Genomic DNA, 15,741 nt, shown 5'->3' with positions numbered 1-15,741 from the left:
TGTTTTTAAAAAATATTTTTTTTTTCTTATTTATTTTAATTGATTTTATTTATTTTTACACTGTTTAAAAAAAAAAAAAATGGATCACTTTTATTCCTATTACAAGGAATGTAAACATCCCTTTTAATAGAAAAAAGCATGACAGGTCCGGGGTCAAAAAGTCCTCAGATCTCATATTTGGGCTAAAATGCAACAAAAAAAAGAAGAAAATCTGACATTTAAAAAAAATATACCTTTAAGAGGTATGGGCGGAAGTGACGTTTTGACGTCGCTTCCGCCCTCCTATGGTATAGAGACGAGTGGGGGCCATCTTAGCCTCACTTGTCTCTATGCCCAGCTAGGAAGAGGACCCGATCGCCTCCGCCGCTACCGACGGCTCCGGTAAGCGGCGGAAGGTGCGGGAGGGCGGTGGGAGGGGGGGTGGCACCCCTCCTGCCGCCGATAGCGGTGATCTTGCGGCGAATCCGCCACGGAGACCACCGTTAACGTACAGCCGACCGCCGCCTGAAGAGATGGATATCTCGGTTGTGGCAGCAGCTGCTGCCGTTACCGAGATATCCCTCTTCAAAAATAGGACGTACATCGTCGCGCGGCGGTCGGCAAGTGGTTAAAATTAACTGGGCACCTTAACACACTTAGCCCTTGTACACACGGTTGGAGATTCCGACAACCAAATCCGTCGGATTTTATCCGTCGGATTTTGTCAGATGGATTTTGTCCGAAACTGTTGCATACACACGGTCGGACGAAGTTGTCGGAAAATCTGGCGTGATTACGTTATTTCGTTACGACGGGACTACGTTCACGCTAGTAGCCAATAGCTTTAGTGGAGGAATTTGATCTGAGCATGCGTGGCACTTTGTCCGATCGGAATTCTCTACACATGATCGGAGTATGTCCGATCGGAGCATTTTGTCGGAAAATTTTACCAACAAGTTGTAAAACTTGGTCCGTCGGATACTCCAACGGAAACAGTCCGATGTAGACCACACACAGTCGGAATATCCGACAAAACGGTCCGATCGGACACATTCCGTCGGAATCTCCAACCGTGTGTACAAGGGCTTAGACATAATGCGCAGTGAACACAACACACACTATGAATGGGGCACTAAAAATTGCTTTTTTAGAGGATGGAAGTTCAAAATGAACATTGATCCATAAGATTAATGGAACAATTTACTATTTTAATACAGTAAATTACCTTATATAGGATATCTAATTTTCCCTTTAACCACTTCCAGACTGCCCCATGCACATGTAATGCAGCAGGGTGGCCCTTCAGTGTGAAATAATGTAAATCTTTTTTGTTTCCGGGTCTGGGGGCACATGTGTGCTCCCGGCGATCCGCTTCCATTGTGATTGGACACAGCGATAGCCAATCAGCGGGTCTGGAGGACCCAGTGTTCACTGGCACCTGGCGATCATTACCCAGGCAGGCAAAACAGCAGTCTGCTTGTATAACCAAGGCAGATCGCCATTCTGTGAGAAGGGAAGATGGATTTCTGTCTTTCACCAGTCAAAGCATCCCCGCACAGTTAGCAAGCACTCCCAAGGAACGCATTAAACCCTTTGATCGCTCCTGATGTTAACCCCTTTCCTGCCAGTGTCATTAGTACAGTGACAGTGCATTTTTTTTTCAGCACTGGTCACTGTATTGGTGTCACTGGTTCCCAAAAAGTGTGACTTAGTGTCAAACTGGTCCACCGCAATATCACATTTTCGCTAAAAATCACTGATCGCCACCATTACTAGTAAAAAAAAAAGAAAAAAATTCCATAAATCTATCCCTAGTTTGTAGGCGCAATAACTTTTGCACAAACCAATTAATATATGCTTATTGTGTTTTTTTTTTACCAAAAACGTGTAGCAGAATACATATTGGCCTAAATTGATAAAGAAATTAGATTTTTTTATTGGGTATGTTTTATAGCAGAAAATAAAATAATGTTTTTTTTCCAAAATTGTTTATTTCTTTATTTATTTGTTTATAGCGCAAAAAATAAAAAGCGCAGAGGTGAGCAAATACCACCAAAAGAAAGCTCTGTTTGTGGGAAAAAAGGAGATCTATTTTATTTGGGTACAATGTCGCACAACCGCACAATTGTCAGTTAAAGTTAATGGCTTGATCATGAAGGGAGGTAAACCTTCCGGAGCTAAAGTGGTTAAAGGTTTTATTTTTTTCACAAAGAAGTTATCATACCTCCCCAGCACTATAACTTCTAAGTCGCTGAAGATGCTGTCTGTGTGTCAGATGATTTGGAAGGCGGCCATTTTGAAGAGGGATCCGTGGATCAATGAATGTTGTTGCTCGACTATTATGATCTACAAAGAAAGACTGGCAAAAAAAAAAAACATCAATAATACTTTCATATGCTTTTGTTCCATCTGCTACAGTTTACTATAATATATTAATAGCGTTTCTGATCCTTTCATGCTCACAGTCTATAGTGTTTATGTATATCTTGACTTACCTTTCCTTGTTGGTCAGTTTTAATCTCCCAGCCACGCGGAAGCTCCAGCCTTGTGTCAGCAAACATAATAATAAAGTTCACCAGGTCCCTATTGTGCTGATAGCGCTCAAAATTTCTGGCATCCCTGCGGATTTTCAGAACCATGTGCTTCAAGCAGGTGCTGTTGGTGAAGACTCTGTAGGCACTCTAATCGTGGGACAAATATGGAGATGGCAAGTCATTAAAGGAAAACTTCATCAACCTAAATTATTCACACATTCTGCCAAAGTCACTACAGCTAAACATGTGCCCTCCCATGCTCACACCAGAATATAAAATAACCATGGTTTATTTTTAGTGAAAATAAGTAAACAACAAGAACAAAGTTACAATGCCCATGTGTCAATGGCTTTCTGCTGTGATTAGGGATAAATAGAATTAAGAACTTTTGTTTTTTGGAAATTTCAGCAAAACACTGAAGATTTCAATGCAATCTTACCAGTCTTGCAAAGTGCATTCATGTCAACAGGGAAGGTGAAAATGAAATGGTTTTAAAAAAAAAAAAATCAGAGTGCAATGGGCTTTAAATGGATCGTGAAGGTTATGGAAACTCATCTGGGCTGTTCTCTGCATGTACTCTGAGCACATGGCGCCATGATGACACCACTCCAGGAAGTGGGCTCATGATGCCCCCAGCCCCACAACATCATTCACCGCAGATGAGGACCAGCACTAGATGAGGCAATGATGCTTTGGGATACATTGCTGGGAAATTGATGATGATTGCAATGAGGTGCTATTTTTATTTTTAAACTGCTAGGCAATGTATTTTTAAGAAAAAAATTAACCAATTTGAACTGGACAAAATCATAGTGTACTCTTCAAGAAAAAATAGCCCCATTGTTTCTAATGTGAGTGAAAACTTCACAAAGATTTCAGTAAAATGTTCAGCAATTTTGCAAAGTGCATTATTGTTAATAGGTAAAATGAAAATAAGTTGTATCTAATGGTTTGTAGGGTGCAATGGGCTTTAAATGGCTCTTGAAGGTTAGGGAAACTCATCATTACATTTTTTGCTTCAATGTACTTCGAGCGTAGGGCACCATGATGACACATGTTCAAGGAGCAGGTCCACAATGCCCTGAGCTCACTACATCATTCACCCCAGATGAGGATCATTAGACCACGAAAGCGATACGTCTTTGGGAGACATGGCTGGGGAATTGGTGACCATTGGTCGATGTATTTTTATAACAAATCAACTTGAATTGGACAAAACCAAAATGTACTCTTCAAGTAAAAATTGTTATATTGTTATATACGGTAATGTGATCCTTTATCTAATGAACTTGAGTTAGTTGTCTTAAACATCTTCTTTAAATCTCTGTTGCTCTAGTCACACTAGTTCTATAAACTTAAATAAAATTATCTTAATTGGGCCCCCTTATGTCCTCCCATTTGTCCAGATCAGCAAAAATCTTGAAACTCTATATTGTTTCCAGAGAACTTGCTTTAAATTATCCAGACGCGCATTGAGCTAAGCAAAAAAAATAGTAAAAATCTTGAAACTCTTTATTGTTTCCAGAGGTTGCCATTTAAATAAAATCTTACTGTTTTACTTACATAGTTTGCATGCAGCACGGTAAAAAATTCAGGGTGTGTTATAAACTTGACAGCTGGAGACTGCAGTAATAAGGTAATTTTCTGGGAATTTATAGGTGTTAATGTTGCATCTCTTCTAAGCTCTGCAAAGGAGAAAGCACAATGACCTGCTGTTAGAGGTATGACCATGCCATCAAGTGTTACGGAAACGAAAATCCATTTGATCTCTGCTTCACAAGGGACTTGTCATTATAAATCCCAGGTTACACAGCAAGCATTCTTATGAAGGACTTTATTACAAAATGTGAGCAGTTTTTGCAAGTGTCATCTATAAATCCAGCAGGTGGTCACCTCTTACTGAACAAAAGTAAAAGAAGAAGAGAAAACCTGCAAGCTTTCATCTCTGGGTGTCTATGTCTATATGAGATTTTGTTTCAACCCAAAAGACAGGTTAATGTTATTTTGTACATATTATCAAGTTTCTGCAAGTTCAGAAATGAGAAATACAGATGTTCTTGAGTCCTCTTTTATCTTTATATAGAAACACTCACTTGGCAAATACACTTTCCTCTCACACTTACATCATAAACATAATAAAACACTACTTGTCTAAAATAACCCATTTAAACCAGAGTTGCTAGTCTTACTTTAAGGTCCCTTATATATATTAAACACTTTAGGAGTAAGATCTCGAGCTGTCAATTTTCTTGACAATATCACTCCTCATATTTCTTCTTATTACAACCCTCAAAGTCTAGTGAGACATATAAAATACACATAGATTTAATAACGTCAAATAGGCTGTTTACATTTGCAAGGGCATTTTCAGTTAGCTTGATGAATGTGGTGAAAATATACTTTGCGCTGAATACCCAATCACATGAAAGGAAGATTTTTAAAAATACATATCTTTGCTTGTACATGGTTGGATGATGGAAGACAGAAGAACCTCACTTCATCCACTTAAGCTAAATGCAAATTCTCTTGCAAAGTGAACAGCCTATTTGCACTCAGTAAACTAACCTCAAAGAGTTCAGGGCAGCCAAGACTGTACTTCCTATGACGGCCTCCCAGAAATTCAGGTCCACGCTGTGGCCTTCATTCGGCTATAGCCTGGACCTCAAGTGGTTAATGGTATTTTAGCATTCCTTTAATTGTCTTTATTGTATTATTTATTTAATTGGTATCAAGGAGTGTGTTTGGTGACCTAAAAGATCACAGGACCAGCATACCCAGAACACTGTGCTGCCATAAGATTTATGGCCAGATATAGTCAGCAACCTAGTGCATCTTCACGTAGCCTCCCTGGTGGTATTCCCGAGTCTGGCTCGGGGTGAGATTAAATTACCATAAACGGTATTCCCGAGCCAGACTCGGGATCGCAAAGCTGGATCCATGTAGGGGGTTACTTACCTTGTCCCCTGGTCCAGCGATGTCTCCCCACTGTGATCAGCGAGCCGCCGTGTCTCCTCGATCTGTGACAGCGATGAGCTCCGTTCCCTGCGAGGGTTGCGACGCATGGGGATGGAGTTTGGCGCCAAATTCAAAAGTAAAAAACACAGTATAGATACAGTATACTGTCATCTTACATATTACAGTTCTGTATTAAAAAATTACACATCTCCTTTGTCCCTAGTGGTTTGCCCAGTGTCCTGCATGCATTTTTATATTATAAATACTTTTCTTTGCCAGGAAACTGGAGATTGTCCATAGCAACCAAAAAATTTCAGTTTACATCAAAAGTGGTTATAGACCAGCTAGAAAACAATTTATCATCAAACCCTAAAAGTAATGACAGCGACAATTCTGCAACTCAGCATATTTCAGTGGTTTTGATTTGATTACATTATTGAATAATTTTTATTATTATTATTATTATATTATTATTATATTATTATTTGTTATAATTATTTATAGTTATTTTATATATATATATATATATATATATATATATATATATATATATATATATATAATATAATTTATGATTTCATATTTAAAATTTTATCATACCTGGGATGTCTATTAGACTCTTGTTTGGATGGATTTAAGTGAATTATTTCTAAGAATTACAGGCCTACAATATAAAAAGCCAAATTTCCATGCAAAATAATAGTACCGCTTTCAGCACCTAAAATCTGAAATAATCATACCGCCAGTAAAAGTAATGTCTTTACAATCTAATTTACACAGCCCAGGGCAACAATATTCTGTAGCTTATACTTTTTAGATGTTTTTTTTTCTTTTCGTCTGAAGTCCACTGTAGTTTATTTATTGATCTTAAAACTGTATCTTATAAGATATACTGCATAACTGACATTTTTATATTGTTATAAAATATTACCACCGCATTTGATATCCAGCACCCTAGGTGTTCAGTTCAAAGAATTACAAAGAAATTGTAACTGACTGCCAGTGCTTTTCAAGTGCTTCCATCCTGCTATTTAAGCTCAAGAAGCTTAACATATATTGCTATGAAACAGTGACGGGCTGAGCATACTGGTCTGCTTAACAACCATTTTTCTGTGATTCATCTTTGTATTTTGAAATTACTGAACAGGCCTGATTGAGTCTTTTATCTATTTTGTCACCTTCTGTGCAGATGTATTTAAGGTCTGTTCTGCAATATTTTTTAATAAAAATGTACTTATTATTGGTGTTTTCAAACCAAGTCTTCTGATGTTGGAAACTCTCAATGACTCAGCAGGGAAGATTTACTAAAACAAGTGCACACCAAATCTGGTGCCAACCAATCAGCTTCCAACTTCAGCTTGTTCAATTAAGCTTTGACAATAAAACCTGGAAGCTGATTGGTTACTATTCAGAGTCGCACCAGATTCTGTGTGCACCAGTTCTAGCAAATCTCTCCCTGTATGTATGTGGTGTGAGAGAGGAATTACATTAGTTATTGACAGTGCATAACCTCTGTGAAATTTTCTTCTAAAATACAAGCACACTCTAAAGATCTACTCAATACACCTGTAAAGCTGTGTAAGCTGTGTAGAAATGACAGAATGTACAAGAGCTATAAAGGTAATCAAACCTAAACCCTCCGTTTTCAAAGGCAGAAACACTGGCTATTAAGTTATTTGAATTAATTTATGGGTTGCATTTATAAAAAACAAATCACTACATAGCAATTCGCCCAGTGAAAGTGCATTAATTGTTTTTCCCCATTTGCACAATACTTGCACTTTTATTGGAGAATTGCTATGCAATTTATTTTTTTATATATACATGCCTATGAATGTAATTCTATATTATCCACACAGGGAGGCTTACTCAAAAAGCTCCTGCATAGGGCAATAAAAATACGGAGAGGCTAGTGTTCCACAAAAGTAGATAGGGGTGCAAAAACAAACTGAAGAGCTATTCATCATGCAAAACTGCATTTACTTTTGTCTGTATGAATGGCAGAAAAATTTAATGTTGCTAGGCCAGTTTATCTCCAGGGCAGATCAATAGTGTGAACCAGGAAAAAAACATAATGCCCACTAGGAGCTGAAGAGCACAATAAATAAATACTTCTTTGTTACTACTACTACTAATACCACTACTACTACTACTACTACTACTACTACTACTACTACTACTACTAAATATATCCTAAATAATAATAATAATAAAAATAATAATTATGCAAGGTCTGCATATAATAATGACCATAGGCTAGGCGCAGGTGCACTAAAAAATGTGGACCTTGCAGTACAATGCAAAGTCACCTATAAAATGACCTAATGTGAATAGTTTAAAAGGTTCCTTGTGTAGAAAAAAGTTAGGTTCACTCGTACCCTACCCCTGTTTTCGCATGTCACCACTCTCCTTCCAAGAAGATTCCTGGGGAATGCAGGGCAGGTAAAATCTTGAGATACACAGTTATTACCTTTTGTTTCAACTTGACCCTCCCTTCTAGATTGTAAGCTGTAACGAGCAGGGCCCTCTGATCCCTACTGTATTGATTTGTATTGTAAGTGTACTGTCTGCCCTCATATTGTAAAGCGCTGCGCAAACTGTTGGCGCTATATAAATCCTGAATAATAATAATAATAATAACAAGCTACTCTGGTCCTTTATAAGAGTATCTGTATTCCCCAGGATCTGGCCAGAAGGAGTGTAATGTCATCACAGGTGCCACAGGTGGAAGACGGGGCAAAAAAATAAATCTAGCTTTTTTCTTTACAGGTACTTTTGTGAGCTATTAACATAATGTATTTTATGGCAAGGTCCAATTTAAGTCGAATTAGCCTTTTTCAGTTTTAAACCAATTTTATTACATAGAAATCAATTGGACACAAAATATAGGGTTAAAAAAGTGAGGGAGAGAATAGAACAGGATATGCAGTAGACATTTTTTTTATCATTCCGCAATATTGTCCATATATCGAATAAAATCAAACACAACAGTACATACATTACTCTGATTAAAGGAATGATTACATAATGGTATATTTCTGTCATAATGACCTTATTTTCTGGAATGATTCCATTAAGTCCATCAGTAGCATTATCTTAAAACTGAAATATTTATTATTTTTCTCTGCATTACTTACTCCTACTGCAGTAGTACAGATGGATTATGAATCCTTATCATAATACAAAAATACCTGGATTTGGTTGTGACAAGTCAGTTTCAGAATCCCCAACCCCAGGAATTCTGTCATTTCGTCCACCAGCTTCTTCCTCTGGCCGTTCAGTTGCAATAGTCCTCTGAATATTTTGATACCTTAATTTAATATAGAAGACAATATGTCACAATGGTGCTCAAAATAACACAGTGCTGAAACTAGCTGCAATTCCCAGCAACAGAAGAGCTATCATATTTACCTCTCTGGCAAATCATACCTCCTACCTTCCCTCAATCTAGCATTGCAGCATCAGCATTCAAAACTTCCATGAGTGCCAAATTCCAATGCCCCCTGCCACTTGGCATGGCTCCATTCACTGAAAACTACATCACTTTAGGATACAATGTCTACTGTATCATATCAACCTCTTTTTACAGATCTAGAGGAATTTGGTAACAATGTTTTCAGACTGGTGGAGCGTTGCTATCAGTTCGATCAAAGAAGGAGACAGGGTACAATAACATAAATGTTATGTTGCCCTGCCTACTCCCCCTCCCTATCACACAGTTGGATATTAATGGTATTTTTAAACTAGGTGTGCATGCGCAAAGTCAGCAGTTATAAAAGTCCTAAACTTTGCTATCTTTGCAAAGGGATCTTCCAAGACCCGATTGCTGGGAAGGCCCCTTTTTTTTACATCTGCACAAGCACCATAATGGCAGTGCCAGAGGGGAAGTGGAGCAAAAGGACTGAAGTTCCTCTTTAAACCTATAATTCACTCTTATATTACCGTATATTACATATATTACAGTATATATACTGTATAGTATGTATATATTACAGTATATAAGGAACTAAAACCTAATGCATAACATAGCATTTATATATGCTTGTGTGGCCACCAAGAAGATCTTTGATTTGCTTTTACCTATTTCAATTTTCTAAGTTTTTCAAACTGTAAATAACAGAAATTGCAATTATACAAACTATATTTAACCTGCCATGGAATGGTATAATACCAGAACATAGTAAGACACATAATTATTTGCCTTGACAGCATTAATCGCTAAATCCAACCCTACCTGCATTTACACCTGAGTAGAGTGTATTCCAAGTGCCTTTGAAGCATTTTATTGTGTTTTACAAGCTTTGTGGAAGTGTTTTTGCATGGGTATCAGGCTTTGGGCATTTTTTTAATTTAATTGCAAGAAATGCCAGTTCAATTTCTACCATGTTAGTAAATAAGATCCATCATGTGAAAACAGTTAAAATCTGAATTGTTCATTTTTGACAAACCACACACAATATTTTAACATTTAATTACCAACTACAACCAATATGATGCTGCTGCATACCTACTGTTATTTAAAATGTTAATAAACCCACACCAGTTAAATCAGTTAATCCACCGCATTTGTTTACAAAGCCTGTTTGATCTCTGGCTTCTCTGATCCTCCCCTCCGTCCACTGTCCCCTGATAATTTCCTGATAACACAGAGTCTATGGAGTCAGGCTGCACATGCTCAGTTTGGTGTGTTTTGCTAGAGAGGTTTTTTTGGGAGGGTGCATGTGATCAGCACATGACCAATCAGCACTGTCCAGACACAGGGTCAGCGGTATTGTAGTCTCACAGGTCAGTCAGAAAACTTCTCCTACAGGATTTAACCAGTGCTTGGCTGGACACTGATAGAAGTCACAAGACTGCTCTAACTGCTGATGAGAAAAGGTATTTAGCAGTTTATATTTACTTAAATAATAACATTTACATGTTCTGTGTACTGTGGGAGACCAGATATAGTGTATGCAGGGTCCTGGGGTTAGTAACACTTTAAAGGGTTACAATTTATTTCTGATGTTATGTTTCCTTTAATAATATCTATACATTGCTGCACATACCTTCGGTTTAATTGCTCCATCTGCTGAATGGACCCAGATCTACTTAATCCATCTGGTGTTGCAGCTGTCGTCGGTCTCTGCCATGTCGTGGTGCGATTCACATGATCTACATAGAATACTCTTCCATGGCTATCAATACGAGCCTCCCAGTCTAGGTTTCACAATACAGAATTAAGGCAGGCAATAATTTACAACAGTGACAAAACACAAACTTGTTTATTAAATAACATGACACATACAGTATCTCACAAAGGTGAGCACTCCCCTCACATTTTTGTAAATATTTTATTATACCTTTTCATTTGACAACACTGAAGAAATGACACTTTGCTACAAAGTAAAGTAGTGAGTGTACAGCTTGCATAACAGTATAAATTTGCTGTCCCCTCAAAATAACTCAACACACAGCCATTAATGTCTAAACAGCTGGCAACAAAAGCGAGTAGACCCCCTAAGTGAAAATGTCCAAATTGGGCCCAATTAGCCATTTTCCCTCCCCAGTGTCATGTGACTTGTTACTGTTACAAGGTCTCAGGTGTGAATGGGGAGCAGGTGTGTTAAATTTGCTGTAATCGCTTTTACTCTCTATACAGAGGTTAAACAGGACAGGTTCCACTCAGAACAGGCCTCGCCATTGTCGAGCAAAGGAGTTAAGTGCACGTGCTCAGCGCCATATCCAGAGGTTGTCTTTGGGAATAGATGGATGACAATGCTGCCAGCATTGCTGCAGAGGTTGAACGGGTGGGGGTCAGCCTGTCAGTGCTCAGACCATATGCCACGAAGTGCATCAAATTGGTCTGCATGGTTGTCATCCCAGAAGGAAGTCTCTTCTAAAGATGATGCATAAGAAGGCCCACAGTTTGCTGAAGACAAGCAGACTAAGGACATGGATTACTGGAACCATGTCCTGTGGTCTGATGAGACCAAGATAATCTTATTTGGTTCAGATGGTGTCAAGCATGTGTGGTGTCAAGTCTTACCTACAGTCAAGCATGGTGGTGGGAGTGTCATGGTCTGCATGAATGCTTCCGGCACTGGGGAGCTACAGTTAATTGGGGGAACCATGAATGCCAACATGTACTGTGACATACTAAAGCAGAGCATGATCCCCTCCCTTCGGAGACATGATAATGACCCCAAACACACCTCCAAGATGACCACTGCCTTGCTAAAGAAGCTTAGGGTAAAGGACTGGCCAAGCATGTCTCCAGACCTAAACCTTATTGAGCATCTGTGGGGCATACTCAAACAGAAGGCGAAGGAGCGCAAGGTTTCTAACATCCACCAGCTCTGTGATGTTGTGATGGAGGAGTGGAAGAGGACACCAGTGGCAACCTGTGAAGCTCTGGTGAACTCCATGCCCAAAGCAATTAAGGCAATGCTGGAAAATAATGGTAGCCACGCAAAATATTCACACTTTGGGCCCAATTTGAACATTTTCACTTAGGGTGTACTCACTTTTGCTGTCAGCAGTTTAGACATTAATGGCTGTGTGTTGAGATATTTTAAGGTGTCAGCAAATTGACACTGTTATATAAGCAGTACAAGCACTACTTTACAGTGTAGCATAGTCTTCAGTGTTGTCACATGAAAATAAAAATAAAATATTTACAAAAATGTTAGGGGTGTACTAACTTGTGAGATACTGTATATGGCAATGGTTAGCACTGATAAAGATAACATTATTGGTAAAACTTCATGCATATACTGAGTATTGTTTTTACAGATAAGGCCTTACTTGGTGGGAGTGGCTCATCAATGGTGGGGTAATGATGGTGATCTGTCCGAAGAGAGGGTAACTGACTAACAGGAGTGGCACTATGTGGCAAAGGACATTCACCTAGAGGATGGAAGAGGGGAATGTATAGGTACACAGATTAATTATTATGCTTCCATTGTTGGTGATATCAATTCCATAAGCGCATATTTATCAAACTTTATCATAATTTAGATAAAAGCAGTAATCTACAAAAAATTTACATAAAAAGCATTTACAAGTTCAATTCACTAGCAGAACTTTTTCCTTAAGAACTACATGTGCCTAATTCAGGCACGCATTTGAAAAGGACTATGAGGGAGTAGTGGATCTATAGCTGGATTCATTTTGGGTACCTCGGTTGTCTGGTTTTTTGAGATCTGGTGTGGTTGAGGCTTCCAATGCTTGGTCAGGTGCTTAGTCCAACTACTGTAAAATATCATCCTTTATAATTCCTGATGAACAAGTCACCTCACCAGACCTTAATGACCAAACAACCGAGGTAGCCAAAATGAATTCATCCATATATACAAAATTACGGATATACGCCCACTATAGTGATGGGAATATTGCAATCCCTCTTATTAACTCAGGGATTGATGGGAAAAGAGAGAATTTTGTGGTCCTGAGTTAATAGTATCTATATAGAAGGGGTTGCAATACTGCCATCTCTATAGTGAGTGTATATCTGTAAACTTGTATATACAGATTGATTCATTTTGGGTACCTCGGTTGTCTGGGTTGCTCCGGACCAGTTGATGTTATGACTCTGATATAATCTTTCATCCTGCCACTCCACTCTGGTGAGGTGAAGGCCTCCAATGCTCAGTCGGATCAAACTAAAATATCATCCTTCATAATTCCTGATGACGTGGGCACAATGACCCACTAAACGTGTTGATTTAGCTCTGGCCCCACCACATGATCAACATGCAAGATATCTGTGATCAAAAGTGTTCAAGAGATATATAGAACATGTTGAAGTATGTGGGTTATGAGGGTTTCATATGAAGGATCATATATTTTTACATACTATTTATACATTTAATTTGATTTGTAAATAGATGTTGGTCTATATATCGGTCTATTACTTTTTTTTTATGTGGATATGATTATTTTTAACTGATGAATAAAAATGTACAATGTGAAGATTAAAGTGCATAGTTAGTATATTGGATTCAGCACTTGCTGTCTTTTGTATCTTTGCTTAGCTAAAAATGTTTCCCAAATGCCCTATGGGCAGTTGTGAAGTGTTTGATGGGCGTCAAGCCTCATGCCGCGTACACACGATCGGAATTCCGGCCAGAAAAAAAACGATGAGAGCTTTTCATAGGAAAATGCGACCGTGTGTATGCTCCATCGGAATTCAGCTGTCTGAATTTCCGCCAGCCAAAAATTGATAGCATGTTCTCAATTTTCCCGATGGAAAAACTTTCTATCGGAAATTCCGATCGTGTGTATGGAATTCCGGCACGCCAAAAATCATGCCTGCTCAGATTCAACTATAAGACAGAAGCTATTGGCTACTGGCTGTTGAACTTCCTTTTTCTAGTCCCGTCGTACGTGCTGTATGTCACCGCGTTATAAACGATTGGAATTTGGTGTGACCATGTGTAGGCAAGAGAGCTTGAGCTGAATTTCGTCGGGAAAACCATCAGAGCTTTTTCCGATGAGAATTCCGATCGTGTGTACGCGGCATTAGGCTAATTTCAAACTGGTATTAAAAGCAGGTGCTTGGAAGGCGTTAAAAACTCACCTCAAACACCTGTGCACAAGATACAATAGACAGCATAGAGTGCTGTTCACACTATCAAAACATGTGTTAACGTTGCGTTGCTTCAAAATTGAAGTCAGGAGGCATTTGAAGCTTTTCAATGCCTCTCATTCAAGCCTATGGTAACACTTCACAAATGCTCTGGCAGGTAGTTGTGGGGAATTAAGATTAGCTAATTTCCTGTAATGGAATAGGCATTTGTGGAGCAGTTTTAACGCACCTAAACGCTCATCAAATGCTTTAAAACTGCCCATAGGGTATTTGGAGAGCATTTTTAACTCGTCATTAAATCTTGTAAAATGTCAGTCTAATGCCCATACTAAAGCTCATTAATGTGAGTCTAACGCAAATACTAATGCTATAGGAACGTTTGTCAAGCACTAGAAATTTAGTCAAGTGTGAACAAGCCCTTGAAGTCTCAATACTCACAAAGTAACAATATGAGGAGAGCTTTGTGATTTTTTTTTCTGTTTTACAGCTTCTGGTTTCAACACATTCTAAGCCGCGGGCACAGAAGAAGCATGCAGCAAATTAAACTAGAGTGAAGATGGGGCCCCTGATCAGTCTGCCTTGCTAATGTGGATAGGGTCTGCTGTAGACACATAAAAGTATGATAGAGGGCTAGAAGCCGGCTGTCTCCTTCATTCACAGATCATTCTATATGCTTGTTTAAAGCATGTAGAATGATCTGTGAATGAAGGAGACCCCCCCCCCCCCCAATTATAGATTGTGTTAAAAGCAGTGTAATCAATGCACTGACTTTGCAAAGCCTTTTTAACACTTAAACATAAGCACATATTCTTTACTTGTTTTGCAGTCTGACTGCATAACAATATTAAAATACATGGCTTAATTTGGGCTTTTAAAGGACAAGATAAAATAAATGATAAACATTTATACTCACCCATTACTTTAGCTTCCTTGTTATAACTGCAGCTGGCCCAGAACTGACCCATCATGTGACCGCTAATTAGTCATATCTAAGTATATGTTCCCAGCGGAGGGCCATGGCTGTCAGCCACAGAGATTACCCCCGCCTCTTTACTCCTTTAGTGCTGGCTGGAGCTACAAGCCAGGGAGAGGGTGGGTGCGGTTGGCTTTGGTTCTCAGTTGTGCACAGAGAAGCAGAGCCAAGTGTTAGTTAGGCAGCCACAGTGGATCCTGACAATATTGTTGTGATCCTTCTTGACCACAGCGCGGCTCCGCCCCTTCAACAGATAGTGAGCATGACTTAGGGTGACAGCAGTGTTAGCTTACTTTGGGTCACAGGAGTACATTGGTAAATGTACTCCTGTGACACAAAATAAGTCTATAGCCAAAAAAAGTATTGGCCTTACATCTCTTTTATGGACAATTTTATACATATACTACATTTCTTTTTTTTTTATATAACAAATGGAAACTAATTGTTATTTATGAACACAAAATCAACGTCAAATAAAGCAAGAGTGGACCTGTTGATCACTGAAACCAGTCAGACTTAATCTTACATTCTTTAGGAAAATGAAATAAATTATTTGAGTGTTTGCCTGGGGCAACATTTCCACTTTAGCTGCAAACTTAAACACATCTTACCATACAAGCACAAGTTTTGCATTTGTTTCTTGTATGAAATTAGCAACATACCCATACAGTATATTTACCTACAGTTACCAATTTCACCAAACTTTCAAAATGATTCACATGACATCAGCA

At 38.7% G+C, this 15,741-nt stretch overlaps 1 protein-coding gene across 4 annotated transcripts in view; it reads right to left on the bottom strand.

Moving 5' to 3' along the window:
- Positions 1 to 15,741, bottom strand: part of HECW1 (HECT, C2 and WW domain containing E3 ubiquitin protein ligase 1) — a 422,188-nt gene that overhangs the window by 77,917 nt on the left and 328,530 nt on the right. For all 4 annotated transcript variants that reach the window (XM_077491691.1, XM_077491690.1, XM_077491692.1 and 1 more), the window contains 6 exons: positions 12,255 to 12,356; positions 10,517 to 10,667; positions 8,660 to 8,778; positions 4,077 to 4,198; positions 2,475 to 2,660; positions 2,204 to 2,338 (listed from right to left, as the gene is read on the bottom strand). In XM_077491691.1, the coding sequence (XP_077347817.1) occupies positions 2,204 to 2,338; positions 2,475 to 2,660; positions 4,077 to 4,198; positions 8,660 to 8,778; positions 10,517 to 10,667; positions 12,255 to 12,356 (815 nt within the window). The remainder of the gene's footprint in view (positions 1 to 2,203; positions 2,339 to 2,474; positions 2,661 to 4,076; positions 4,199 to 8,659; positions 8,779 to 10,516; positions 10,668 to 12,254; positions 12,357 to 15,741) is intronic.

The sequence above is a fragment of the Lithobates pipiens genome, unplaced genomic scaffold (assembly GCF_037356315.1).
Source record: "Lithobates pipiens isolate NorthernLeopardFrog02 unplaced genomic scaffold, aLitPip1_a1.2 Scaffold_19, whole genome shotgun sequence".
Lineage (NCBI taxonomy): Eukaryota > Metazoa > Chordata > Amphibia > Anura > Ranidae > Lithobates > Lithobates pipiens.
The sequence above is the reverse complement of the archived record's forward strand: the minus strand, read 5'-3'. Positions and strand labels throughout refer to the sequence as shown.